Source organism: Paramormyrops kingsleyae, chromosome 16 (genome assembly GCF_048594095.1).
Source record: "Paramormyrops kingsleyae isolate MSU_618 chromosome 16, PKINGS_0.4, whole genome shotgun sequence".
Taxonomy (NCBI): Eukaryota; Metazoa; Chordata; class Actinopteri; order Osteoglossiformes; family Mormyridae; genus Paramormyrops; species Paramormyrops kingsleyae.
Window position 1 is genome coordinate 17,522,680 of NC_132812.1, and position 27,485 is coordinate 17,550,164.

Consider the following 27,485-nt stretch of genomic DNA (forward strand, 5'->3'; position numbering starts at 1 on the left):
ACAGAATTACAGATTACTCAGACTTGTCCAGAACCCGAGGATTTAAAATGTTATTCCAGTTCGCCTTCACTTCATCTCCCGCACTCATTGTAAGGACTTACTAAGGAACGCAGTCCTGCCACCCACCACCTGAACACACTGATCACATTTCAGTGCTATAGAAGAATAAACAGACACATGAATGACAGCACAGTGATTCTTAATATTTTAACGAAAAATTGTCATGGTGGGGGTAAATCATTAAGGACTTGCATCTCACCACGTACCAGCCTCGCAGTAGAACACACAGAAGACGTTGCATGTGCACACACATATAGCATAGAAAGCCCCCGTAACGTTTTCTGGGCTGCATGAAATATTTTTAGCAGCAGAACGAACCCAGGCGCTCATCCTTCCCGGGCGAGCGAGGGAGGCGGCCGGAGGAGCGGGCAAGAGTCACATAGGAAGCCGCGCTGAGTCTGGGGCTCACTTGTTACACACGGAGCTGCGCCGCTCTAACATGCACGGAGACGCCGCAGAAACACCGAAGGGCTTCGGCACACGAGCTCGCTTTACCTTCCCCCTCCTGCTGTCCGCCGCTCTCTCCCAGAAAAGCCGGGCGCTGACTAATGGGTGACCGCAGCGGCGATTCTGCCCGGCATCATCCCCGGGGCCACGCCTCGCACCTCGCCGAGATCAAAGGCGCCCTCCCCCCCACTCTTTCCCGGTGCCGCTGGTTTCCGAGGAGCCGCTAGCCGCGCTGAGCGCTCTGGAGAATGGGATCTGGTGTGCGTGCGTTTTCAGGGATGGGTGGGAGGGATGCGGCTGCGAAGGGAAGGGAAATCAGCATTCCGTCTGCGCAGACGGAGAGCGGCGGATCCGTGATGCGGCTGCAATAATCGCGCGCTGAGGCGACCCCTCCACACAAGGTCCTCCGAGAACCTCCGCCCCCGCCCCCCGACTTACTTGACGAAGCAGTCTCTCCACTCTCTGCCAAAGGCTGGGTCCCAACCATAGGGGTGCCCCCGAGAGGGGCTCCAGGTCCCAGAAGGAGGGGGGCACCCAGACGATTTAGTCTTATGGCTGGAGGGGGAGAGAAGCGGGGGGTTGATACTGAAAAGAAACAACCACAGGTGTCCTGGACAGTTGCATTTCTACGAAAAATGAGCCCCGACAGCTCAGTTTAAAACAGCTGCAGCGTGAATGGAAAATCCCCTGTATGTAAACGGAACCTCCAGCTGTTACAGGCAGATTTTCACAGGAAGGTTTTAAATGCCCCTGGATTTTCATATCCAAGCAAAAACGTAGCACGGAAGAGAGACTCATTCTAAAAGACATACGTTAGATTGCATGATATTTTATTCCCAAACCATGCGATTATATGCTATCATGTGAGTATATAAATGGGAGATAAAGCAGCCAAGACAAATCTCTGCATATTTAATAATAATCTTTTTTTATTAATGTTGCACAAATATGTTAATGAAAAGTGTTCTAACGTGAGTGGGTTGTTAAGAAATGCAAATGTGTAGACCCATTAAATTGGTGAGCAGCTCCATTTACCTTGATAGTCAATGGAAAATATATTTTAATGCAATTAGTTCATCTGTTGATTTTGCAGTAATGAAACTGCAGCCTTATAATTTTAATAATAATATGGGATGAAAATAGTGCAAAAGTGAACTGCTTAAACTTTCCAAAGTCTTAACAGAATTGCTAGCTGTTTTTTCCCCAAAAGCGATAACCAAGACTTGTTAATCACAGTTTAATCACTCAGTGCAAGTTAATTAATCATGTTATCTATAAACTGAGGCATAATTATCAGGCCTTGCTCTGGTGCTTCTGGAGGCGTGAAATTAGTTAGAAAGTTCCTTCGAAGGCTCATTGTCCTGGGGGATGATTCACTTGGAACAAGGGATTGTTAAAGGATTTAGGGCTACTGTCAAAAGAAGCCTTCAAATTGTAACAATAACTTTTTTCATGCCCTTTTTAATTTACATTCCTGTGGCTTGTGATCCGAAATGACGCAACGATGTGGTACATTTGCTATGCCTGTGTGTTGACAAGGAACCTTCTGCTACTACTGGCAAGTCCCATGGCTTTCCTTCATGGCACACTTGGTAGTGCATCTCGCAGAGTACACAAGCCTAAATGCTTACATGAAGGAAAGCAATGGGAATGGACCTGAGCATGAGCTGAGTAAGCAAGCCAAGTGACATTAGTGTGTCTTTATTCCTCACGGGTGAGAACTCATCAACAAAGTATTCCCAATGATTTTATAGAGACATTATCTTAAACATTCAGGTATTATATGCTTTTCATATCCATCACAGCAGCAATAATGTACACATTAGTCTGTTATACTACCGACCATGAACCTTATGCTAAGTTCATATGCAGTCCATCTTCTGGCTAGATATTCATTAGCTATTTCTGCAGACATGGTTTATTTCCAGTCTTTCTTCTTGGGTGAGCAAAGCATCCGTTGAATGATCTCTGCTCAAAGTCGCATTCACCAAAGAAATACTGATATCTGCCCATCACCCAGGTGAGTTCATGTCAAGGGCAGAGCCACCCATATGCTTGCCAGGGGAGTCACACTGCATGCAGTGCTCCACGTGTGAAGAAATGTTGTGACACTCAACACTGCAATCACTCCCCACATATGTTGTCCTGTAAGGATACGCACATCATCTCTCTAATTGAAATTGTAGAGGGTGACATTATATAACATGGTGATGTTATTATATGAAAGGAACCATGTTATACTCGCCAGTTATTTGGGAGATACTGGGCATTTCATTACCAGATGGTTAAAATTCTGTACAGGGTCAGGATGTGGTTTTAGTCTCTGTCTACAGCCTAACAAGCAGTGTTAGCATAAGCTACACTGCAGCTGCTTTAAGGAGACACAGTAACCTCACCAATGCAGAAGAGGAATGGTGTGGCGTGGTACCACGGTACATTCTGTGGTCCAACCCAGCAGAGCCGCCTGACAAATAGCACCTGTTTCTGTGTTGTTATCTTGCCAGTGCTGGTCTGTGAAAGGGAGCCGTGCAATCATCATTTAGAGTGGGCCATTAGCAGTCTGGGTGATTGTACTTCAGAGACTGCTTCACCTACTTATTGGGCTTTGTGACTATAACAACAAATGTTACTCTGCATTCCTTTGCACGTCAACACGCCTGTGTGTGTGTGTGTGTGTGTGTGTGTGTGTGTGTGTGTGTGTATGTGAGGATTAGGTTCATATTACATTGTGGGGATGAAATGTCGCCCACAATGTAATAAAAACTTGTTTTTTGACATTGTGGGGACAAGTTTTCAGGTCCCCACTAACATCTGTGAATGCAGTGTCAAATCACATTTGGAACATGCATTTGCCTGTCTTTATAAGAAATAATTGAAATAGGTTTTAGTGCTTTTAGGTGTTTATAAAGCAACAGGTTGAAATAAAAAAATTGATGGATCCCAGTCATATTGTTTTATCGTTCAGCAGGCTGAATGATGACCCATATTCCCGTTATTTATAATGATACTTCTTTAATAAACAAATGTATCTTTCAGGAAAATAATACTCAACTGACATATTTAAAGACATATGAGGTTCACAAGTAACCCAAGTGTTTTGATTGCTGCTTGTGGAGTTCATGATGTGGGTGGCACTGAGGACTCACTCCTCCAGAGCTGTGGGTTTGATGTTTGGTTCCTTTGCCGGCCTTGAGTCTATGCAGCCTGCATGTTCTCCCTGTGTTTGTGGGGGCTGCGGCCCACAGTCCCGCCACATGCTGATTTTGTAAATCTGTGCCTCTAAATGACACTGTGTGTGGGCCTCTGTGGTTTGCCTACTGGGACGGGCAGTGCATCCTGGGATAGCACTGGTCATGTGGCTTTGAAAGCTGAAAGATAGACAGGTGGCTTATTTTCATTCCATCTTGGCTTGCTTATATATCGTTATGTAGAAAATGTACAATGGAAGTAATACAAAGGAAGTGTTAAATATTTGAATACTACAGAGTATTACGCTCTACAATGATACAGTGCATTCATTACCTAGTCTTAGTCAAGTTGGAATAAAAAACGCTATTTCTGTTGTAAATGGGTACAAAATATTACATAAATGTAATAAAATCTGTTGGAATTGATCATACTAAAATTATGAAGTAAAAATTTTGCCTTTCAGTCTAATGCTGGAAATAAACAGAGCCAACTGACAATAACAGTGAAAATTCGCATCCGTGTAGAATCTGTTGCTATGGCAGCACTGAAGGTTGGCAGGAATGGAATCCCTTTCCTAGTAGGAGCTGGAAATCCAGAAGGCACAGCTCATCTTCACCTTAAATTTAAAGCCCATGCACCAAAGCTCTCAAAACACAAGAAAAGAAGGGCGTTGTTCTTATGACACACTCTAACCTATGCTAAAACTAATCTAGGTGAGAAGCAGCTCCAAATAATTACTCACACTTACGGGAATGTAAATACATATATAAACTAAAATAGATAAACACCAATAATTCTGTTTTGCCTGCAACTCTGCAGTAGAATTTAATGTATAAGTACATTCTGGACTGGCATGCAGCCACCCAAACAGTAAGGCTGAGTGGGGAAAGACACACACACGCACACGCACACACACACACACACACACACACACACATTAGCTTACAGACTTTTATGCATGACATGTGCAGACATCTACGGAAGCACCGAAGGGCAAAAAACACCAGCAAATACAAAAACACAACAGCAAATATGAAAACACGCCCGCAAAAACAAAAAGGCAATAGCAAATGAGAAAACACACCAGCAAATACAAAAATGCTACAATATTAGCGGAATATGTACCTACTGATCATCATATGCTTGTTATTGATTGGACAGGGAGCCTGTCAATCAGCCAACAGTCATAACTACAGTTAACCCAAAGGTACATCTTTAGGTACCGGATGCAAGCAAAAGACACAAAGAGAAAATGGATGTTATTAGATGTGATCATACACATTGAAAACTACACCTTGTGAGTGACTTTGAAGTGGACAAAATATTTTGGTGTATTCACAGGTAAGTGCAAGTATACATCACTTGCTTACTCATCATTAAATTTATGGTGCTGTGCCTGTTTTTGTTGCCGATACAACAAACCTGGTCTGATCACACATAAGTTAGTGTGTTTTATGTGTAAACCGAAGACCGATTTATTTGTTTCAAGGCACAATATGGAACAAACCTCCCAAATGGCCCCACAAATGAAGTGGTCATTATTTGATTTGTCAGTACTTGCTGCTTTATTTTTCAAGTTCCAGAAAATTCTCACTCAAATGGAACAACAGACTGACATTTAAGGCACAGTATATTCTCGCAGTTTTGTTTATTTGGGCCCCTGTATCTCCCTCTTTTATACTTAACACTTCCGAAGGTAAAGCACCATGCAAAACTGAATATTTCCTCCTGACAGGCCTAATAACTTGTTCTGCAGGGATACGGTTTCACCAGCTAAGCATAAGTTCGATCGTAGCCTACAGTGGGCGTAAACTGTCCCTATGTTCAAATTCACAAATTACTAAACAATAATCAGTTGCGTCACACACATAGTTTGTGTTAATTTTACTCCCCCTTATCATTAGTTGTAAGGTCCATCATAGCGACAAAAATATGTGTTAAATGTGGTGAAAATGGCACAAATGTGAATAACTTAACAAAGCTTTTATTTATTTTTAACATGTAACAGTTTAACGTTATCGGAGATCATATTAATAACTTGATATCGCTGATTTAGAAAAAAAACAAGGTCACTGGCCTTGGACTAGTCAGCTAATGTTAACTGGTAAGCTGGAGAAATGCATTGGCCTGCTTTTTGGTTCTGTTGAACCCTGTTTGTATTCCTTGAGCTCAAGCATTGCATGTAGCAGAGCAACTATCAAGCACCTACAATAAATGGCTAACTTTACCACTACAAATTTCATAAACATACTAGTGGTGTAAGCAGACCATAATTAATCTGTGATCAGAATGGCTCTTCAGCATGGTGTTCAGCACACATGATGTGAACCGCAGATTTAACTAAAAAGTTTAACCATGATAGTATGAAATAAAAAGTTTTACTGCTGCTGTCACTTTTTAAAAGTTATTGTTGACATAATTTCTCACAACAATGGGGAAACCCCCCTTATGAGGGGAATTTTTTATTTTACCTTGGAATGCAATAAAAAAAAAAAACCTGCATGGATTCAATAGCATTAGCTATGGCATTTTAGTGGAATCCGCTTCCCTCTAACTCTTGACAAATGCTGTTCGAGTGTTTAATTACAACTTTTGTTTTCCCAAGATAACTTTAATTTTGTGATTTCGAGAAAACAACTTTGGCTATAGTGAGTTCACAAGAAAGATAAGTCGTGATGCAGGGTTGCAATGAAAAGCAGACGAAGCAGCGTGTGTTCACGGGGCATGTTAAAAATTCCTAAAGATGTACCTTTGGATTAGCTATAGATACCACTGCTAGCTGATTGACAGGCTCCCTGTCCAATCAGTAACAAGCACATGATGATTAGTATCCTTTCTGTTTTCAGCGCCACTAATGTTGTAGTGTTTTCATATTTGCTGTTGCATTTGCTGGCATGTTTTCATATTTGGTGGCGTGTTTTGCCCTTCAGGGCTTCCACAGACATGCTTTGATATCAGCCAGAAATCAGAGCAACAAATGTAAGTATAGCATTAATGAGGCATTTGATTAAGGAAACTGCAAGTCACAGCAGGTCAGCCAGCTGTTAAAGAACACAGGGCTTCAGATGCCCAGCCACACAGTCTGGTTACATTATGTTATCTACGGGGAGAGACTCTAACCACTACTTTTAAACCAGCAATATAATAATAGTTAGTGCAATCAGTCAGTGACAACTGGTTGTTCTGTTTAATAATTATTAATGCTTCATTGCTAATAGAGACATAGGACTTTAGGACTGGACTAAAAGGCCAACACAGAAGTATAGCTGCAGTGAAATAAATGTCCTTCCATCTGTGGTGTAAGTTTGATGGCTCCTGAAATGAAATGCTTCTGTCCTTACACATTTAAGTACTACAATGGAGAAGGCTGGCTGCTATAATGAAATTTTTCTGTCCTTACACATTTAAGTACTACAATGGCAACGGCTGGCTGCTGAAACTTGTCTTAGTTGGTGTCCTGGTCTTCTGTACTTTAAGAGGACGCAAAGTGCTGAAATAAATATACAAATAAACCCAGTGCATATTAATTTTGTGAGTCATCGCGAGACAGGCAAGAGGAAATGGCCCAAACGTAAATTCAATGCATGCAAAGTCAGTGAAGCCCCATTAGCTTGAACATCTCAACACCTTCTGTGCCTCCAATTTTGCAGACGATGGAAAGAAATTACAGCAGCCTTGAGCTGTACTGTAACTTGCACTAACTCAAACATTCATGTTAGCCGCAGCTTTCCCTAACATCCAAAACACAGAATGACAACACCGGCCACTTCACCCTAACCCTCCACCCACTGAACCTGAAACACACTGTAACTCCTTCCAGAAACTAGTGTCTTACTTCGAGGGAGTATAGCATAAATCCTTTCAGAAGCCGTGACTGTAAAGGCGGCACACTAAACGCCCTTCATATTCATCCCGGGGGCACAATATTTGAGGAAGAAAGACATTTCTGCTGATCCAAAATGTCTTCCTGTTTCATTCTCCAGTGCTCTCTACAGACAGGCAGACATTCCACTTGTATGGCTCTAGTAAGAAACTTTGAGCGTTTGACAGATGATAGGTTGGTAAAAAGAGTGGTGTTCTGTGCAAACTCCTCAATTAGGATTTGCAATGACAATGCTTTACACCTGGGATCATTTTCTCAGCAAGGAGAAAGCATGAGTTTCAGTCATGAGTCTCTGAAGACCAATGGAAAGTCAGAATTATCCACCCTGGGCTGGCCAAAACCAAGCAAGTTTTAGCCTGTATCCATGCAAACTTAACCCGTTAGGTCTGGTGTTCATATCAACCCCCTCCTTAAATTATGTGTGGATATGTGTATGTGTATGTGTATATACAATCAGTGACAAAAAAGTTAAGCAACTAGAAGTAATAGTCTGATTTGGATGTAATTTGGTACATGTGCAGACCAGCAATGGATATGTAAATGATTCGATTTACAAGGTGCTGGCATGTCTAGTCAGGAGACACAGAGGATGCCTCATAGACACATTAGACATCATTACCAGCACTTGACGGAGTTTATAGGGGTCACATTGTGGGCTTGCATGATGCTTGCATGACCCTGGTACAGTCTTTCAATAAGACAACACCCATCCACATGCGGCACATGTGTTTATGGTCTGCCTGCGTCATGTTGAGGCCCTCCCATGACCAGCCAGGTCCCCCGATCTTTCCCTACTCAAACACGTGTGGGATCAGCTCAGACGTCAACTCCGGCCCAGTGCCGATCTGCAGGATCTTCAGGGCAAGTTACAACAGCTGTGGGCCGACTTGCTGCAGGAGAGGAATCGGCTGTACGACTCCCTTCCGCACTGTATCGCCGCATGTATCCAGGCCTAGGGGACCAGCTGTGTGCCCATACTGCCAACTCTGTTGTCCGTTTGAACCGATATTACAATTATTGCGATAAAGTCACATGACCTTTCACCATGTGGAGATTCATTTAATTTCCACCACTCTGTCTGGGTGCTTATTTTGTCATTGAGATTTTATATATATATATATATATATATATATATATATATATATATATATATATATATATATATATATATATACACACACACACACACACACACACACACACACACACATATAGAATGTATTATTTATATGTTGAAAACACCTTATCTACATAACAAATTCTAAAATAAATTAAACATACACAGCCCTCAGCATCACGCTTTTCAAAGTACATGGCTTTTGAAGACTTTTCTCTGCATGTTCCATTAGAGGGCACTAGTGAGATATTATTTGACTTCTTCCTAATGCTTCAACAGCATGCAAGGCGGCATGGGAAAATTAAATTAAATGCATTTTGGCAGATTTTATCTGTTTGCGTATAGTACCATTTTAAAATTCATATTTAACAAAAAAGTATTTTTGTATATGAATAAGATGGACCTTTAACATTTGCAAGGGTGTAAGGGCAGGGGCCCGGGGGAGACCTCTGCATGCCATGGTCACACAAGTGGGTCACCCTAACCCCGCTGAATTGCCCAAATGCAGGAATCTCAGCTATGTAATTCCTGAAAGAGTGTGTGTGTGTGTGTGTGGGGGGGGGGGGGGGGGGGCTCCTGCTGATCAATCTGCCCAGTGTGTGGTTCTGCAAGTTAGGAATCTGTCTGTGGTCTGTGTTTGGAAGGATGTCGCTGGTCCAGATCTCATGGCTGGCAGAGTGAACACATCACTGTTGGGACCCGGAGCCCGACCCATAAGCTTAGCCACTGCAGGGGATAAACAACTGGCTCTGTGCCCTGATCCCAGCCTTCCCTATCACCTGTGTGTGACTCACTGGAGAGAATGCTGAGGAATTAGAAAATTGAATTTCATTACACTTGCTACCAGTACTATGACAATAAAGGCAATTTCTTCAAGACACACTCTCACACACATATTAAGGATATATAGAGACACAATGTCGCCTAATTGAGTGGAAAATTGGATGGAGGAAACCCATGGAAAATGAAGAGTATGCACAAACACTACACACATACTGCTGTACTGCAGTGTGACCTCTCTGTGCTCTACCAGGTCTTAACTCATGTAGACACCCTAATCTAAAATTCTGTATCTGACATGCCAGTCTACAATGACTCCCTAGTTGTCAGGAAGTGAGACAACAGGCAATACGTGCCTCTTTGATTCCGACTCCAGTTGCTCTCACTGGGACATAAGTTGCCCTGCAGTACAGTTTGACACCAGTCAGGGGAGCTATGTTTCTTCCTATAGCCACACACTCTAGCATGCCTAGAGGAACAGTGGTGATGCGTGGCAGTAACAGGCAGCTAGCAGGGAGCGGGTTTCTTGAACGAAACAGTGACAAGGTCAATTTTCTGTGCTGCCAGGGTGGCTTTTCTGTCCCGGGATGAAATGACAGAGCTGAGGAACCCTGATGTGGACTGTGGGGCTCAGCTATGTGGGAGTACATATTATGGACATAGGATGAGCACATTCTGATGATGTGTATTTTTTTTACTGTGTGTGCATCCATGTTTCTGTACAAACATGACCAATTCAGAGTATTTCAAATTTTTTGCTTGGTTCATTTTTATGCTGCTATATTATCAGACAGCATAATAAGTCTTTGTTTAATAATAATTGATACCTTATTGGTCCCCATGGGGAAAATCTCTTTACGCCTCCCCCAAGTTGCTCTCTGTAGGTAAGAGTAAGCTGGCCATGAAGGGCAGCCACCCATTGTGGCGCCAAGGGAGCTGGGGGTTAAGGGCCTCGCTCACGTGCCGAGGCCGGGCTCAAACCAGCGCCCTTCTGATCTCAGGCGCAGTGGCTTAGCCAACTGAGCCACAGATTGTTTACTCTCCTCTATTACTTGTTGTTGGGATGATAAGCACTTTCTTCTCCAGGGCGACCACCGGCGAGCTTCATTGCTGCTTCTGCAAAATAGGATCCTAAATCACTTTGCTCCCACTTACAGAACAATGTTGGTTGAAATGAAGCAATCCTTTGTGTACAGGTACACGGGGAAGCCTCCTTTCACATATGCCATCTTGCTCTCATTTGTGACAAGCAGATACTGCATACAGGGGAGAGCAAGGCTTGCGGTCTGACTTCAGGGGCTGAGCTCAGGGTCTGACTTCAGGGGCTGAGCTCAGGGTCTGACTTCAGGGGCTGAGCTCAGGGTCTGACTTCAGGGGCTGACTTCAGGGGCTGAGCTCAGGGTCTGAGCTCAGGGTCTGACTTCAGGGGCTGAGCTCAGGGTCTGACCACTTGTCTGGCCTCCCTGGAGCATTTTGTATTGTTAAGGGCTTTTCTCAAGGACCCTGCAGGAGATGTGGCTCCTCTGTTCTGGCTCAAACTAGCCACCTTCCAATTACAAGCAGAGAGTCAAACACTGCCCCTGAAAAACATGGGGAAATCCACCATGCATAGAGCTGGGAACTCAACCCTACTCTCCAGGGATGTGAGGTGACCACAGTAACCACAATAACCACCAACAACTGCTTTAAGTTTGCAGAATACAATAAAGGGAACAGTACCCGTGTGATGGCAATAATGTGGTCATCCTTAAATATCATTCAATAAACCAATAAAAAAAAGCCGGCACCTGGTGTTGTAGCCCGTGTATGGGACACAAGTCAGTTTTTTAAATTATAAGGAAAACAGCAGAATAATTACATCAAGTTGTTTAAGTGGAGGCATATGCTACAATCAAATGTGTTCAATTTCACCACCAAAAAAAGAACTGGGAAAAAAGTATGTTGATTCATTCTCGAAAATGCCCTTATCACCCAAGTGTAATTCAAGGTTCTATTAATGTGCCATCTTATAAGCAATATTTAAAGGATCCCCGAAGGATGCCTGACATATAAGTAACACCCAAAAACTGCAAAATGAAGGAGAGCCAGGAGGCAAAAAAGCTACTGCAATTTCCACACACTTCACACATCCTCCACACACTTCACACATCCTCCACACATTCCAGGAGTATTCACCAATTGCCCCAATGATACACAGCCTATATTTAATGGGAGAGATTTCTATTTAGGAGAAAATCCAGTAGCTCCCTCTAGTGTCTGTTCGTATAATAATAATTATGCATTATAGCATGTTTCAAAACTCTATCTAGAACACGGCAACCGTTTTAGCTAAACTTCGAGTTACACTTACGTGATACATTTACACATATGCCGAATGTCAGTGAAACCGGGAGCAGCCTTACAGAAAGATTAAAAGCATTTTCAGAAACAGTCAGACAATAATACATAAGGTCAGGAAGACAAAAACATTTTTAAACTTCATATTGTCCTAAATAGAGAATGAACAGTTACCAGGATAACATAACAACTCATTGCCCTGCGTATATCAGCTAAAGAGTTGTATAAGTAATATTGATAATGAATTGATAAATTAACAAAACTAAGTCAACAAGTTTAACCTATTTTTTTTTTTTTTTTTACAGAATTTGTAATTTTGCTACATTTATTACAAATATCCTCTTGACCTTTTATTGTTGTTACTAATGCTTCCAGTGAATTTGATAACTGCAGGTGTATATAATACAGTGCTGCTTGAAAGTTAGTGAACCCTCCAAACATGGTCATTGTTTTCTAAAAATAAATTAAAATAACCTTATGAAATGAACATTTAAATTTGTAAAGCAGACCTTCCAAATCCAGAGTGTGAATCTTCTTTCTCTTAAGCCATTCCTTGGTAGTTTTGCTGGAATGCTTTGGATCGTTGTCTTGATGCATAATTTCTGTCCCAGCTTCAACTCCCTGACAGATGGCAGGGGATTCTGGTCAAGAATTTGTTGATAGGCCTGGGAATTCATGTTCCCTGGATAATATGGAATCGTCCAGGTCCGGAGGCAGAAGAGCAGGCCCAGACCTTCACATTGTCACCACCATGCTTCACTGTTGGGAGGAGGTTCATTTCTTGATATAAAGTGTTGACTTTTCTCCAAACATGGCGCCTGTGATTGTGGCCAAATACTGTAGTTAAATTTTGGACTCATCTATCCATAGAATGGACTTCCAAAGGGCCTCTGGTTTGTCCAAGTGCTCTCTGGTAAAGTTTAAAAGGGCATCTTTGTTCTTTCTTGAGAGCAGAGGCTTTATGCCATGTCTACTCACTTTTCACCTGATTGTAGATGCATGTACATTTATCCCAGATGCTGCGAGTGAGGTCTGCAACTCTCTGAAGGTGATGTGTGGGTTGGCCTTTACCTGAATTATTATTTTTCAGGTGCTTCCTGGTGAAAATTTTGATGGCAGAGTTTCCTCCGTTTGTCAATGATTTGTCTTATTGTGGATGGATGGAGCAGGAATCTTTTGGAAATCATCTTGTAGCTTTCCCCAGACTGATGGGCTGTCACCACCTTCTCTTCCTGATGTCTCCTTTCCTCTCTGCATCGTTGTAAAGAGAATAAATCAGAGTAAAACTGAAAAAAGGATTTGTTGATTTCCAGAGGGTTAGTGGTGATGACCCCATCCTTAGTTTTAACTGAAGATATCACTGAAAATGAGTCATAGTGTCATACTGCCTAAGCCTAAGAGCCAACAGTTTACTAGGCTTGGCACCAGAAACATAATAGTGCGACATAGTGTGATGAACCATAAAGTTTAAGAGATAAATAGAAGAGATTCCAGGTCCGCTCTTACACTTGTAATAAGGATCTCATGATCCTGATCAACCACTGCAGAATGCGCACTTTCTAATTGAGATAGACGCTATTCTAGTTCAGAAATTTTCTGACGATAATTGAGTCAAACCACTGGCAAAGGCAACCGTGACATCAGAAAGGAAGCCCTGAACAGGCATCTGGCAGCAGGCTGGGTCGTCATTTCAGCCGGCATTAACGGAAATAAATTCTTCGAGTCTAGGGGTTAAATAATCTATGAATTTAGGGTTCTGAAGCAGAGAAGAATTCAATTTCCATTGCGGGGCCCCAGGAGGTAGAGAAGACAGCGCCAACTGGAGAAAGGCAGACTTCTGATCAGATAGAGAAGAAGAAATCAGAGAAGCATTAGAAACAGCAGGTGGAAGAGAGAGAGAAACAAGGATGTAACCTAAGCGAGACTGGGACTGGAAGCCAGGAGAGAAAAAGGACAATTCTTTGGCGGAGGGTTAATTAAACAGAATGAGTTGACAAAATTTTCAGGTCCTGCACAAATTTACACAAGGAGTAGGTGGAGGGGGGTACCCGGCTACCCAGGAGGGAGGGGGATTTGTCCAGGACAGGATTGTGGACAGAGTTGGCATCAGTATCAATGATAAGCTTGAATTCCTGGAATTTAAGAATATGATTAGACATATCCAAGAAGAATGAGCTGCGTGGGGTGGGAACGTAAGCAGCAACAAAAAGACCTTCCAGCCCCCCAGGTCAGAAAGAACATAACTGAACCTGCCGTCTGCATCCCCTCCCGAATCGAGAATACGAATTTGAAGGGTCCGCCTAACAACAACAAATTTATTTTTGTATAGCGCATTATCACAACATTACATTGTCCCAAAGCGCTTTACAGCATCCCCACCCAAAGCCCCCAGTGAGTAAGCCATAGGCGACAGTGGCAAGGAAAAACTCCCCAGAAGGAAGAAACCTTGGGAGGGACCAGACTCAAAGGGGGAGCCCATCCTCCAGGGGCCGGCAGGGAGAGTCAAATACAGTTAAATCTGAAACACAAACGGGGAGCAGGGGGGAGATGACAAGCCGGTGCCATCACTCCCTCCAATCGCCAGGCAGCCAGAAGGCAGGGAGCGGGTCATACAAGGAATATGACACAGGCAGAACGGCGAGCTGGATGCACGGACGTCATTGGTAGTGGCGACGTCACATGTTGCAGGGTGTGCTGGACATCTTGATAGATTGAGGGCTCCAGGCAGCACCCCCCAGGAGAACCAAAATGAGCACCTCACATCTCCAAGAAGAAGCTGATGAGGAGAAACCACACTGTAGAATCTAGAGGCTGCCTGCATTGCATCTCGCTGTACTAAGTGGGTCTCTGTTAAGAAGGAAATATCAACACGTTGCCTAATTCCAGAAGAGAAGACAATGGATAAAGAAAAGTGGCTGTGGCTGGAACCAGAGCGTACAGCCCCCCACCCCTATGACTGCTGTCGGAGAATGTGCTCACATGGTGCCCAAAGCCAAGCCGCTAAACTAACTCCGCACACACGCCCCTCACCCCTTTCTAAATAACAGCATTGAAAGAAAAGAAACAGAACCCCTACCATGGTTACTGCCCCGTATACAAAATGGAAAGGAGGCAATCAAGAGAGCCATCAGCTAGCCAGCAAGCAAACAAATAATTAAAACAAAAGCAAACACAAATGACGAATTAATCACAGTCAGGAGCGACAGGTAAGAGGGCAGTACAATACACAGAACTCAAGGCGATTACAGTGACCTGCCAGAAATGACCGACAATTAACTCGGTGGAGAGAGAATCAAAGGGAAGAGTCCCAAGAGACTGGAAATGGTCCATGGCGGCGTTGGAGTCCTCCGGAGAAGTACATAGAACATGCTGACTGCCAAAGGAGAGCTTCAGGCGTGCGAGAAAAATTAGGAAAGAAGAAAGCCCCAACTCCTTCGCTTTCCGGATCGGTGCATTCATCGCTTTCCTGGCCGCTGCAGTCTTGGCGCTAAAATCTTGATAAAAAGACATTTTGCCACCTTCGAAGCTGAGGTCCTGTATTTTGCGGACTTCACGTATCACTGCCTGCCGGACATGGAAGTCAATAAAGTGCATGATTATGGGATGGGGGGGCGAGAAGAGGTTTCAGACTGGCTGTACAGCCTGTGAGCATGGTCAATGGTCGGCTGGAAGTTGGGGAGATGAGGGAAAATGGTGGGCCAGGGCTGGGTAAAAAATGACCCCATATCGTTCCCCTCGTGGCCAAGCTTAACCCTAATTAATCTAAGGTTAAAGTGACGGCTGCGGCCCTCAATCTCAGTAATCTTACTATCCAGAGAGCAGATGGTAAAGGGACTTGCGAAAGAGCAGAGCTATGCAGCCATCGGCGACAGGCGTTACGTGACTCCCAGTCTACTTATCTGATTACTTCAGCACGCAAATGTGTGTCACCTCAGTCTATTACCTATTACCTACTTGGTTCACATACTTTTGCACATACTCTGATTTCATGTTTTATGTAGTCTGCTGGCTACTTATACAGTTACCTCAAAACAGGTACATGGAATTGATGAACATAAAACCTGACATTTCATATGTAAAAACTGGTAATGATAAAACAAGAAAATCACGGTAAAACAACAGACAAATCTAAACTACTCACTGGGTTCACAAACTTTCAAGCAGCACTATATTTATTAGTGTAAGTGCACACTATATCTTTAATATCATAAGTCTTGGCTTGGGGTTGCCGTTTCTTTGTTAGCTCACATTTCTCATAGTAACTTTGAAACTTTTTATTGCCGTTAATTTTGTATTTTTAATAATGGGTCCAAAATGTAGCACTCCCAGTGCATAGAGTAGTAACTTTGCACATACAGGGGCACACTTTAGATTGTTTGGATATCATATAAAAATGTCTAGACAGAAAGTGACAAAGCAATTTGACATGCAAAGTAAAGTCCACAGTACTGTGTGTTAGAAATTGGCATAATTTAATTTGATGTTATGGTTCAGGCTTGCAGATTGTTATGGGTTGAGGTTAGGGGTGCCCACGTATTATTCACAAATTTTCACATTTGCAGGGATCCTCCACCCCTAACCCTCTCAAATGTGAAGGGGTGACTGTACAGCTTAAACATAATGCTCAGGGCAACAAGCATGCAGAACAGAAATATACCAAAGTCCAAGCAATACAACAAATGTATGTAAATGCTGGTTACCTGTTGGCAAAATCTTACTAGCTTGGTTGGAGGGAGTTTAGATGTTTCCAGTGCAGTGAATCAACACAGAGAAGAGACACAGAGTAGCTCTGCTCTTATAATACATCAGCCTCCTTGTCACATGTATTTCTGTGCCTTAATCCCACTGCAACACATATTCCATAAAGATGCTGAACACCCCCTCATTTTATTAGAGCCATTGCCAACACCTAGCAGCTGAACAAAACCTTCTACACAGCAGGTTTACCAGCATCCCAACCAGCCGCCTCATAGGTGTGAAATTTCTGTTGGAGAAAACTGATACAACACTGTCATGGCTGTGAACAAGGCGAGACTCTGGGGGTCAAGGCACACAAATCAACACAAACTCCAATTATCCCACAAACACTCTCAACTGCTTCAGTGGAGATGGAACATCTAATTCAGCTAATATAGATCCTTCCCCCTAAAAACACATCTTGATCATTCATTTTAACCAATGTTTTTCTTAATATACCTTCAGTAAAATACTGCATTGTACACAAGCAGCCAAAGACGATGCTGATTGGAGACTGCTTTCAGTAAATGCTCTTACATTTTCTCCTCTCCCCCACTGACCAAAACACAGTTACACTCAAAAACTGCCATTATAATGAGGTATTGAGACACGCCGCTAGCAGGTATCACAGGTGACTAGAGATGGGAAATACTTATTGCATTAGGATGAATTCACGGACGATTATGTCACCCGCGTGGCATGGAATTAATCCTTTTACTATAATATTCTGGGAAGTTGTAATTGTGGATTAATTCTGATCGCGTGTGGACTGATCATCCTGAAATTCAGATCAATCGTCAATGATTCACCCCGAATGTTACTAAACTGCACGAACATGTTATTTACGGATCCCCTGTAAAAAAAAAAAAACCTATTTCACCATAAACAACTTAGGCTCATAAAAAGAAGCCAGGATGTAAATTTGGGCCGTTAGATCGGCATGCAGGATGCTTATCTTGGTTTCGGGAGACAGGGGAGGGTCGACCGGTATATAGCACCCTATATTGCCTTTAGGGGGGTAGGGAGGCATGGCGCAATTAAGGACATCTGGCGCAAGGACGCCTATCTTACTATATTATCGCAAGCAGCATCACTCGGACAAAAGGGGAATTTGATAACATATTGCCTGGGGGGAAGGGGTGAGCCTGGCCAGCTTAACACTAAATTTAGTATAAAGGAAGGGGGAGATCCCAGTACTGACTGGAGCTCAGCCGTGGGATAGAGCGCGCATCACCCGGCACTTTCTCGGGACTCACGTGTTGGTCTCCTGCCAGGACTGAAAAGGGCTCCCCAGTCCGTGTGTGAAGGTGGGTGATGATGGCACGTCCGAGTGTAAATAGTTTTGCAGCTGCTTATGCGTTTAATTGATTATGGGGATTGATTATCAACGCTCGTGATAATAATTCGCATTTTCTATATTTTATTGTTTCTTTTCTATATATATTCGTTCGTATGATATATACTATTCTATATCCCTTGTAGTATGAGGTTATTTTGCATTACATTCGATACGATAGCTCGGTATTGATGTTAATGCGAGGTTATTTTGTACTACTTATTAAAGTGTTTTTTTGAGTGAACCTAAGCGTGCCTGTTTGTTCCTTCGAGAGCCCTATATCCCTCTCTCATCCAATTTTAATACACTTATGCATAAGAAAATATCAATGACTTGCACATGCCATAGCTTCCTCCCAGAATTTAACCCAACACATTTTTTTCTTTTTTTTCAAAGTGCAAGGCATGTGATATTAAAAGTAATTCTAAATTAAACATTTGTGGTAAAAATGTCCTATATGAACAGAAAGCATACTGCCTGTTGACTATAGGGCACACAGATACATCCATCACCAAAACATACTTCTGGAGAACATGGCTTCATAGGCTGGTTTCAGCCTGTTCCAGTAGGAGCACCACTTCATTAAGCATGCATATTATTTAAGGGAGTAGGGAAAGGATTTTTAATCAGATTAGGACGAAACAAGATGAATCAATTAAAAGAGACACCACCTTGACCAATATATTGACTGGCGGAAAAAAATCAGACAATATAAAGTTTCCACAATGTTTGGGGGGAGCTAGTACTGGATAATAAATTACAGGAAATGTTTCCTTAAACAATTATGATGAGAAAAGAAGCCCCCAAGCTGGAAAAAACGCTGAGAATTGATCAGCTGGGAATGGAATTACAACAGAAAAAAATTAGGAGGTACACAACAGCTCGATACCGCAGTGGCTCTATTAAGACAATGCATTTTAAATTTGCTCTTCTTTGATAGTTCATCATTGTGACACTACATGCTATTTATTTAAGGTCTAAAGTTATGATATAGTTTGTTTTGTATTTATATTATTTTAGCTTCAGTTTCATTTCAAGAGATTAAGAGATAATGATAGCCAGTAAAGTACAGTGGTATCTCAGTTCTCAAACTCATTAGAACTTGAATTTCTTAAAAGTTCTACCAACCAGTTCGGAAAAAAAAAATCACCTAGAACTCGATCTGAATCTCAGAACTCAAACCGTGAACGCCGACCTAAGATAACTTGTATGCGCGGGGAAATGAGTCACGCGGCACGTCTCTCAGTGGAAACATAGGGAAACTCTTCAGTCTAAGCTTTGCAGTCGCTGTGATAGCATCGTGCATGTTTACACTAGCTGAATACATATATTTAGACAGTAAAAAATACATTTACACAATGATAGACAGTAACAGTAATTATTATATAATAAAATATATTTAAAAATAAAGATTTCTTATTAATTATTTTAATATTAATAATAAACCATTAATACATTTAATTATAATAATATTATCGTGCCGAGCGGGGACGGAAGGGAGACAAAGGCGCAGACGTCAGGGTATCGGGGAATACGGGGTTTAATTACAGGTAAGGCAGGCAAAACGCAGACGGACAATACAATAACCAGACTGGGGAAACAAACTGAAACGCGGACTAAATACAGAGGACTAATGACAACAACCAGAAACATCTGATCACACGGGGATTCCACACGGGGTTAACGAGGGGGCGTGGCACACGGAAGGAGCGGACGATTGGGGCAGGACACATTGTTTTTTTAACTTTACACATTGTTCGGATGCATTTATTTTCTTACTTTACAAATTACTGTTTTGATAAATGTGCTTAGATGTGTTTGGTACAGTATATGCTCTTCTTGTTTTGTCTGGTTCATTTTGTGTTTAAATGCTAAAAAAAACATATTTAGGTGTAATTAACTGGTTTTCCATTATTGCTTATGGCGAAAATTCGACCACAAGTTGAACTTTTTAGGATTCAATCTGGAGTTCTGAACGGATTAAATTCGAGGTACCACTGTACTGTAAAGCACAAATATGTAGTGTCCCCTCCATTTTTGGACATATTGAATTTTTTAGTTCTTTATTTAATATTGGTAGTTGAGGCAATTTTCATCTTTTATAAGATGTCATACTTGTCAGGAATTCTTTGTACTCTTTATAATCTAGAATTCAAACGTATGACTAAACTAAAATTTGGTATTGTTTGACTGTTATGAATGCTATTAATTGTTTTTAGATGTTTAGGTCTGTAGAATCTTTCAAATGTTACTTTTCAGAAATGCTATTCATGTCCTGTGGTAGAATTAAACATTTAAAATGTTTACACATTAGAGTAAAACAATGAGCCCATAGCATCTGATGGAAGAGCTAGGGGTTAGACTAAAATCATAGGCTGCCATTGGCATTCAACATTTCTGCAGCCATCTCGGCAGGCTTAGTTTCACATATCCAATGATGGTTCCCGATGACCCCCGACAGCAGCCTGCCATCATACAGCACTGTGCCTGCAAAGCTACACTCTTCTGGGCATGCAGCAGACACATGCATCTTTGGCTGTAATGCAAAAGCGACTTAACATTCTTTTATAGGTTTCATTTACATGCGAATTTAAGGATAATGAGAGGGTAGAATGGCATGATGACTCAGTGGGTAATGCTGTCGCTGGGCTTGACTCTCAGTCTGACGCTGGCATGTTGAGCTGGCATGTTCCCCTTGTGTTTGCTGAGGTTTCCACCCACACCACAGAACCATATGGCCTGGTGAATCGCTGTGTCAAAGTTACCCAGGGGCATGAGTGTGTCCTTTGATGACTGCAAGTGCTACAGAATCAGTGGCTATGAGAAACAGCAGGAAAAGAGCAGACCGCACTGCTTAGATTCACAGATACTCACTGTGCTGAATGGAAATGGGAAATGGCTGGATGCTGGATAAGAGCACACTGCATTCTGCTGAGGATCACAGATACTCACTGTGCTGAATGGAAATGGGAAATGGCTGGATGCTGGATAAGAGCACACTGCATTCTGCTGAGGATCACAGATACTCACTGTGCTGAATGGAAATGGGAAATGGCTGGATGCTGGATAAGAGCACACTGCATTCTGCTGAGGATCACAGATACTCACTGTGCTGAATGGAAATCGGAAATGGCTGGATGCTGGATAAGAGCACACTGCATCCTGCTGAGGATCAGATACTCATTGTGCAGAATGGAAATCGGAAATGGCTGGATGCTGGATAAGAGCACACTGCATTCTGCTGAGGATCACAGATACTCACTGTGCTGAATGGAAATGGGAAATGGCTGGATGCTGGATAAGAGCACATCTTGTTTAGGATCACAGATTCTCAGTATGCTGAATCAGGGAAAGGGCTCCCATATTTATTAACATGACCTCAAGGGATTTTTAGAAAACTGCCTTTTAATTGAAACAGTTTCTTTTAAATTTCAAACATGTCTTTTGAGACATGTTAAACATTACAGATGCAATGGTGTAGACTTTAATGAACAGTACAGGTGAGCTGACTCATAGCAAATGACTATAAAATGTAATTTTGACAAAGTGTATGAGTTTGGATCTGCAAGAACTGTGCCTCAAAACATAGTTACTTGCTAAACAAACACTCATTTGAAAGAGGAACATCTATTTTGTGCTCAGTGTGAATTATACTGAGAAACATTTCTGTCTAAACTCATTTCAGCCACTCCTCCAAAACACTCCAAAGTGGCTCAGTAATCTCAGTAATTTTTTTATCTATCTATCTCTCTCTCTCTCTCTCTCGGTATAGTGTGTGCGACCGATTTAATGAGCCACAAATGAGAAGTAGTGCTTAAACAGTATAAAACTACAACTTTCCCTTCTGTTGATAAAAGGTGTAGCCATCTTGGATTCTGAACTCGGGATCCTCTGTGCTGCTCCGAGATATTTCTCGGATCTCTAACAAACGGGAGCGCGCATGCCGTCACTAACGGGACATTTCAGGGATTTTGAGTCATTCTGTGCTGCAGATGGGTTAATTGCGTTAAAAATTTTAATCAAATTAATCATGATGATGGATTGATCCGCGTAAACCCGTTAATTTTGACAGCCCTAATATATATATGAACATGATTAATTCAAAACTGGTGAGGCAACATTAAACATTTTCCACAGTGCACATTGTCAGTTTTAATAATAACAAATATCACGTCTATAAGCATCCAGATTCTTGGTGATGTTATTAATGAAATGATTGACTATCATTTCTGTCCTTACATTTAGTGTAAACTAAAAGGACTGTTTTCTCCTGATAACACATAAAAAATAACAGTTCTTCCTGAGCCATAAGGGGATCTGCTGACGAAGCATGCTAATCACAGATGAGATTTCTTGCATTACAGGTGAAAATTGTCTTGACAGGAAAGAAAAAAAAAAACATGGGCAGCACCACTGAGGATTTGGGAAAATGAACTCATTCATTCATCTCATCATTTGTTCATTGAATAATGCCTTCATTATGAAAGATGTTTGATTTTATTAATACCATAACTATGTCATGGTCACCCCACCATGTGCACGTTAGACAATGGGCCAAATGCAGCTTGCCATGCGTTAACAGCAGCACTGGGTGTTGTTATTGTGACAGCTCTGCACCATGTGCACACTAGACAATGGGCCAAATGCAGCTTGCCATGCGTTAACAGCAGCACTGGGTGTTGTTATTGTGACAGCTCTGCACCATGTGCACACTAGACAATGGGCCAAATGCAGCTTGCCATGTGTTAACAGCAGCACTGGTTTTTATTATTGTGACAGCTCTGCACCATTTCTGTATCATAAACAGGCTCTCCCAAATTCCATTAATGTCCTGTAATATGCCCTTTACTTATTATCCCTTTTTGACTGGTAAACATACTCATAATAAATCATTAATGTTCATTTAAGTAGTAGATTTAGGAAAAATTCAATATGGGCACAATAATAATTACCCTAGTCCTACTTCCTATGACTCGGTAGGCTGTTATATTGCAGCAAGCTTTGTTTGTGCTGTTAGAGTTGCTGATATACCTCTGAGCACTTTGCTAAGTTTAAGGTTATAATCTGCCCCCTCCCCCACCCACAGTTGCCTACTGTTGCAAGATTTTCCTCCAAAAATTCCTCTTTTACAATTATGCCAAATAGAACAATCTCTCCACTATTTATATAAAAGTTACAAATATATAGTTCCCAATACCATGTCACTAATGGTTACAGTGGCAGTTACTCGCATTTCATAGGTCCCCCCCAACCCCACCGTAGCCCACTCCCAAACAGACCGGACTCTGTCAATCATACCAGCAGCATTTGAGCATGCAAGAGCAGCCAGGCAGCTTGCAGGACACTCACCCTGAGAGTTTTGGCATCTTCACAAAGCTAAAGACATCCATACGTGCTGAAGGACTTCAGCCAGGGTCCGGGCTGGATCTCACCGCTGTGCCATGCCACGCAATTTATTTACATGTGCAAAAGGTGAATAATTCAGACGCAGAAATGAGAAGCGGAGGAAACCAGCAGTCAGGCAGAGAGATGAGCCCCTTGTCCAGCTGCCTGCATCTCCGTGCCTCGGCGACACAAACCCGTGGTTCCCGGATACGGGATGGGGGGGCGCAGCGTCCCTGGCTCCAGCCTACGGAGTGTGTCGGCTGCATTTAGCCACCTTCATGCAGCTTATATGGCCAAGGAATAATGTGCAGGAGGCTTGCTGTGAAAGCAGCACAGATATGGGAGCGAGAGGGAGAGAGGGTAGATGATAGAGGGGGAGGGGGCTGAATGGGTGGCGTGTTTTTGTGTGAGCCGGTGTGTGTGTGTGTGTGTGTGTGTGTGTGTGGAGGGAGATGCAGGGGGGTTAGGGAGAATGTCAGTCACCACAGATGGATGCTCCCAGCGCTGATGATTTCTCTGCCACAAAAGGGCAGCCTCATTGGCCTCCTTTAAGCATCCTCTTTGGCTGAAACAGCAACTGGGGAACCGGGGGGGTGCAGCAAAACGGAGCTGGGGTTGACACGGGTGGGGGGACATTGCAATTAGGGGTAGGATTCAGCCACACCGAAGTGCCAGATGCATTAAGTGTGAGATGGTATACAGAGAGGTGCACATAAATGTAAACTAGTAGATTTGAAGAGATGTTTGTGACATCAGATTCCCTTTCAGGGTGGCAAGGGGGTGGGGGGGGGGGGGGTAGGTGGGCGCAGGCAAGCACATCTGCTGTAGCAGCACAGCTGGCACCTAGTCTCTCCATATGAGAACCACAATATATGGCCACCAAGATGCTAACTGGAACTTAAGGAAGCGCTGAGGTTGACGATCAGTCTGCATGATTAATCAATGTCTTTGGCACCACTGGGTCTCATCAGAGAATCTGATTAGATGGACATAATATGTCGGAACTGAACAACACACCTATCATTCAGTGCTTCTCAAAAAAAGGGAAGACTTTTTTTCCCCAAATATTTATCACAATGAAAACCATTCTTCTCACTTGATCAGAACAACAGACTCACTCCAGAGTAACATGGGTAAAGAATACTGGGACATACTACAGAGAGAAAGCACAAGACCACAAGGCAGGGGTTTCCAACTCCGGTCCCTGACATCTACTGTCCAGATGGTTTTCTATCATACTCGGCTTCTGATGATAATAATACTCTCAGGTAAATACAAGGAACAGGTGTGGCTCATCAGAAGCCTGGGAGAATAGAAAACCTACAGGACAGTAGCTCTCCAGTAGTGGAGTTGGAGACCCCTGACCTAAGACAACTACTGTAGGAAGATCAAAGGAACTTACAGCATAACCTGAAGGCAAATGTCAAACAATTTGAAATAGATTCTAATAGATGAACTGAGAGCATTTGGTACATCTTCTTCAATGTTCTTTTGCCTATGAATCACAAAGCCTTGAAAAACAATAACGAAAGTGCTCTCGTAGAGTGGGGAATAGAAATGCCATTCAGGCTGCAGCACTTCCTTTGATTAAGACAGAGCCTCTTTTAGTCATATTTATTTTTCTTTCCTGCTCAGTCATACTAGGATTCCATTAAGAATCCATTCAGCACAGCCAGATCAAGGCATGTGAGCCTTAGAAGCCGATCTGCTATTTACACCACATATGCACCCAGACGGCAGCTATTATGCAAGCTGATCTCGTCATCATTAACTCAGAAGCACTACCTGTAAGATAATACAAGTATAATATAATCCATAACCATCACGGTGATCCTGGAGTCCCTCCCAATAAACACAAAGCCCAAAGCAGGGGACGCTAAGTGGGATGTCAGTCCATTGCAGGACACACACACTATGGGTGTTTGTATCACCAATTCACCTAACATGTCTTTTGGGCAGCAGCAGGAAACTGGAGTATCCAGAGTGAATCTGTGAAATATATAATATATAATACTTAGTTTAAAACTTTCCTAATCTTCTTCCTCCATAGAGTTCTTAATATCTCCTGAAGATGGACGCCAGCCCTTGAAGGTGTTTAGCTTCCTTATTCATTTCTTGATTTGTTACAAATCCTTAAATCCAGAGCAATAATAGTGCATTGATGGGTTTCCACAACCTCTTACTGAACCCTTTGATTACCTCCCTGTAATTACTGGAAAACCAGTCAGTCCCAGAAGTCAGTCTTCTTCCTAAACTTCAAGGTCATACATTGAAATTTGCTACCTATAACCATCCATATGACAGTCCCACCCTTCCCTTGAGAGGGGTATAATCCCCAGGAAGCATCTCTGATTGGAGGACAGAGAGCTGCCCACAAGCTGGTCTCTTGATTTGTTCGCTGCATTTCCTGCACCAACATGCAGCTAATTATAAGCGCTATGACACTTGTTTTATCATTTCTTTGAAAAGTATTTTAAAACTACAATTTGCTGAGTGATATTGGGGCAGGGCACTGAAGGATGTATTTATTCTAGCTTCGGGTTTTTCATTTCAGAACCAGGGCCAGGGCATAGAACAGATCAACACAACACAAAAAATACCACAAAAAGGAGCTGTTTTGCCAAAATGATCAAGATAAAACAACAAGGTTACTGGGGACAAATTAAACCAAATGGTATAATTGCAACCCATGGGTGAGATACCAAGGGCTGCACTGGGATATGAAACAAATCATAATTAATTCTTATATATATACTGTATAAGGGGTAGACAAAAGGAATACTGGCACCAGACTCTCCAGCCTGCAATGATGATGCAAAGGGATCAGTCAGCTTACTCTCACTCTTTTAGGTCAAGGCAAATAGAAAACGAAGCAAAAACAAGCAAAAGGCATTTGTTGTGTTCAGAGCCTGTCAGGTGTGTGCGCCGTGTCTGCATGCTCTCTCCATGTTGGGTTCAGGGTCTGAATTTTGCTTTCTATGAGTGTGCGCCGAGTTCGCTCGCTCGTTCGCTCGCTCGCTCGTTCGTTCACTTGCTCGTTCTCTGTGCCCCATGATGAACAGGCTTCCCATCCAGGGTGTGCCACAGTCTTGAGCCTTATGACACCATGGACAGACTCCAGGACCCTAGGTCATCTTGCTCAGAATAAATAATCTTGGGATAGAAATACTATATTTTGACAGATAATTAGTAGCTATTGCTGTTGTTACTTGTTTGTTGCGGTCCTGTAGAAATGGACAAAGAGGTGGTGTGGCTTTGAGCTCTGGATGTTGGTGCTTCCCTGTATGCCTCTCATAGCAACTGCTGTGTGCCTGTTTGGTTTGATGCAGGCCTGCTTTGCCCAGGTATTACACTCTCTGCTTTGTTATCCCCCAACCTCTGTGACAGATAAGCCTATGTCCATGCAATCCCCAGTAATCAGGAGTCAGCAATTCCAGGTATTACACTCTCTGCTTTGATATCCCCCAATCTATATGACAAATAAGGATCCTCCCAAGCAAACCTCCGTAATTAGGAGTCAGTAATTCCTTTGTCACTGGCATAAGACTCTGAGAAGGAGTTAAGGCAGAGGCAATAGCATTTTGCAACAACATATAGCAGTTTAAGGGCAGCAGACTAAGTCAAAGCCACAGTCGAAAGTTAAGTTACACATAAACTGCTGAAAGGTTAGGTTTTAATAAATCTATTATCACTAGATGTTCAGAATATGCACACACAGTAGGAATAGTATTACAGAAAGAGATGTTTCTAAAGAATCCTGCCTTGCCGTGTCAAAATATGCTCAATGTGCTAATGATAAAACATATTCCTCATAATCTTTATTTATTATGAAACATATGCCAACCTTTGAACAGCAAAATTAAAAAGCAAATCCAAATATATAGCAAAAAATTCATCAGCAATTTAATATTCTGTGACAATTTGCATTAGGAAGATTATATTACAGCTGCACTGTTCTAGTCAAAAAAATTACTGGCCAACTGCATAGATTGCATCAGCAGACAGGGAAGGGAACAGATCAGCTGTGCTTCAACAAGCCACGAGAAAAGGGAGCTCAGATGAGGACGGCGTGCTGGCCATGGCAAAGGCCAGTGGTACAGGGAGAATGGTGGGGTTAGGGTTAGGGTTAGGATTAGGATAAGGAAGAAGATTAAAAACAAGGGGAAAGGAAGGAGGCATAAATCAGTAGGGCAAAACACGAAGAGCTGAGGAAG

General features: G+C 42.4%; 1 protein-coding gene across 2 annotated transcripts in view; it reads right to left on the bottom strand.

Moving 5' to 3' along the window:
- Positions 1-23,588, bottom strand: part of LOC111851518 (FERM and PDZ domain-containing protein 4-like) — a 47,394-nt gene extending 23,806 nt beyond the window's left edge. Inside the window, exons 1-2 of one of the 2 annotated variants that reach the window (XM_023826523.2) lie at positions 23,236-23,588; positions 946-1,062 (exon numbers count right to left, since the gene is read on the bottom strand). In XM_023826523.2, coding sequence (XP_023682291.1) covers positions 946-1,062; positions 23,236-23,276 — 158 coding nt within the window. In that variant the 5' untranslated portion in view covers positions 23,277-23,588. The remainder of the gene's footprint in view (positions 1-945; positions 1,063-23,235) is intronic. The other variant, XM_023826524.2, reaches the window with a different exon arrangement.
- Positions 23,589-27,485: the final 3,897 nt, after the last annotated feature.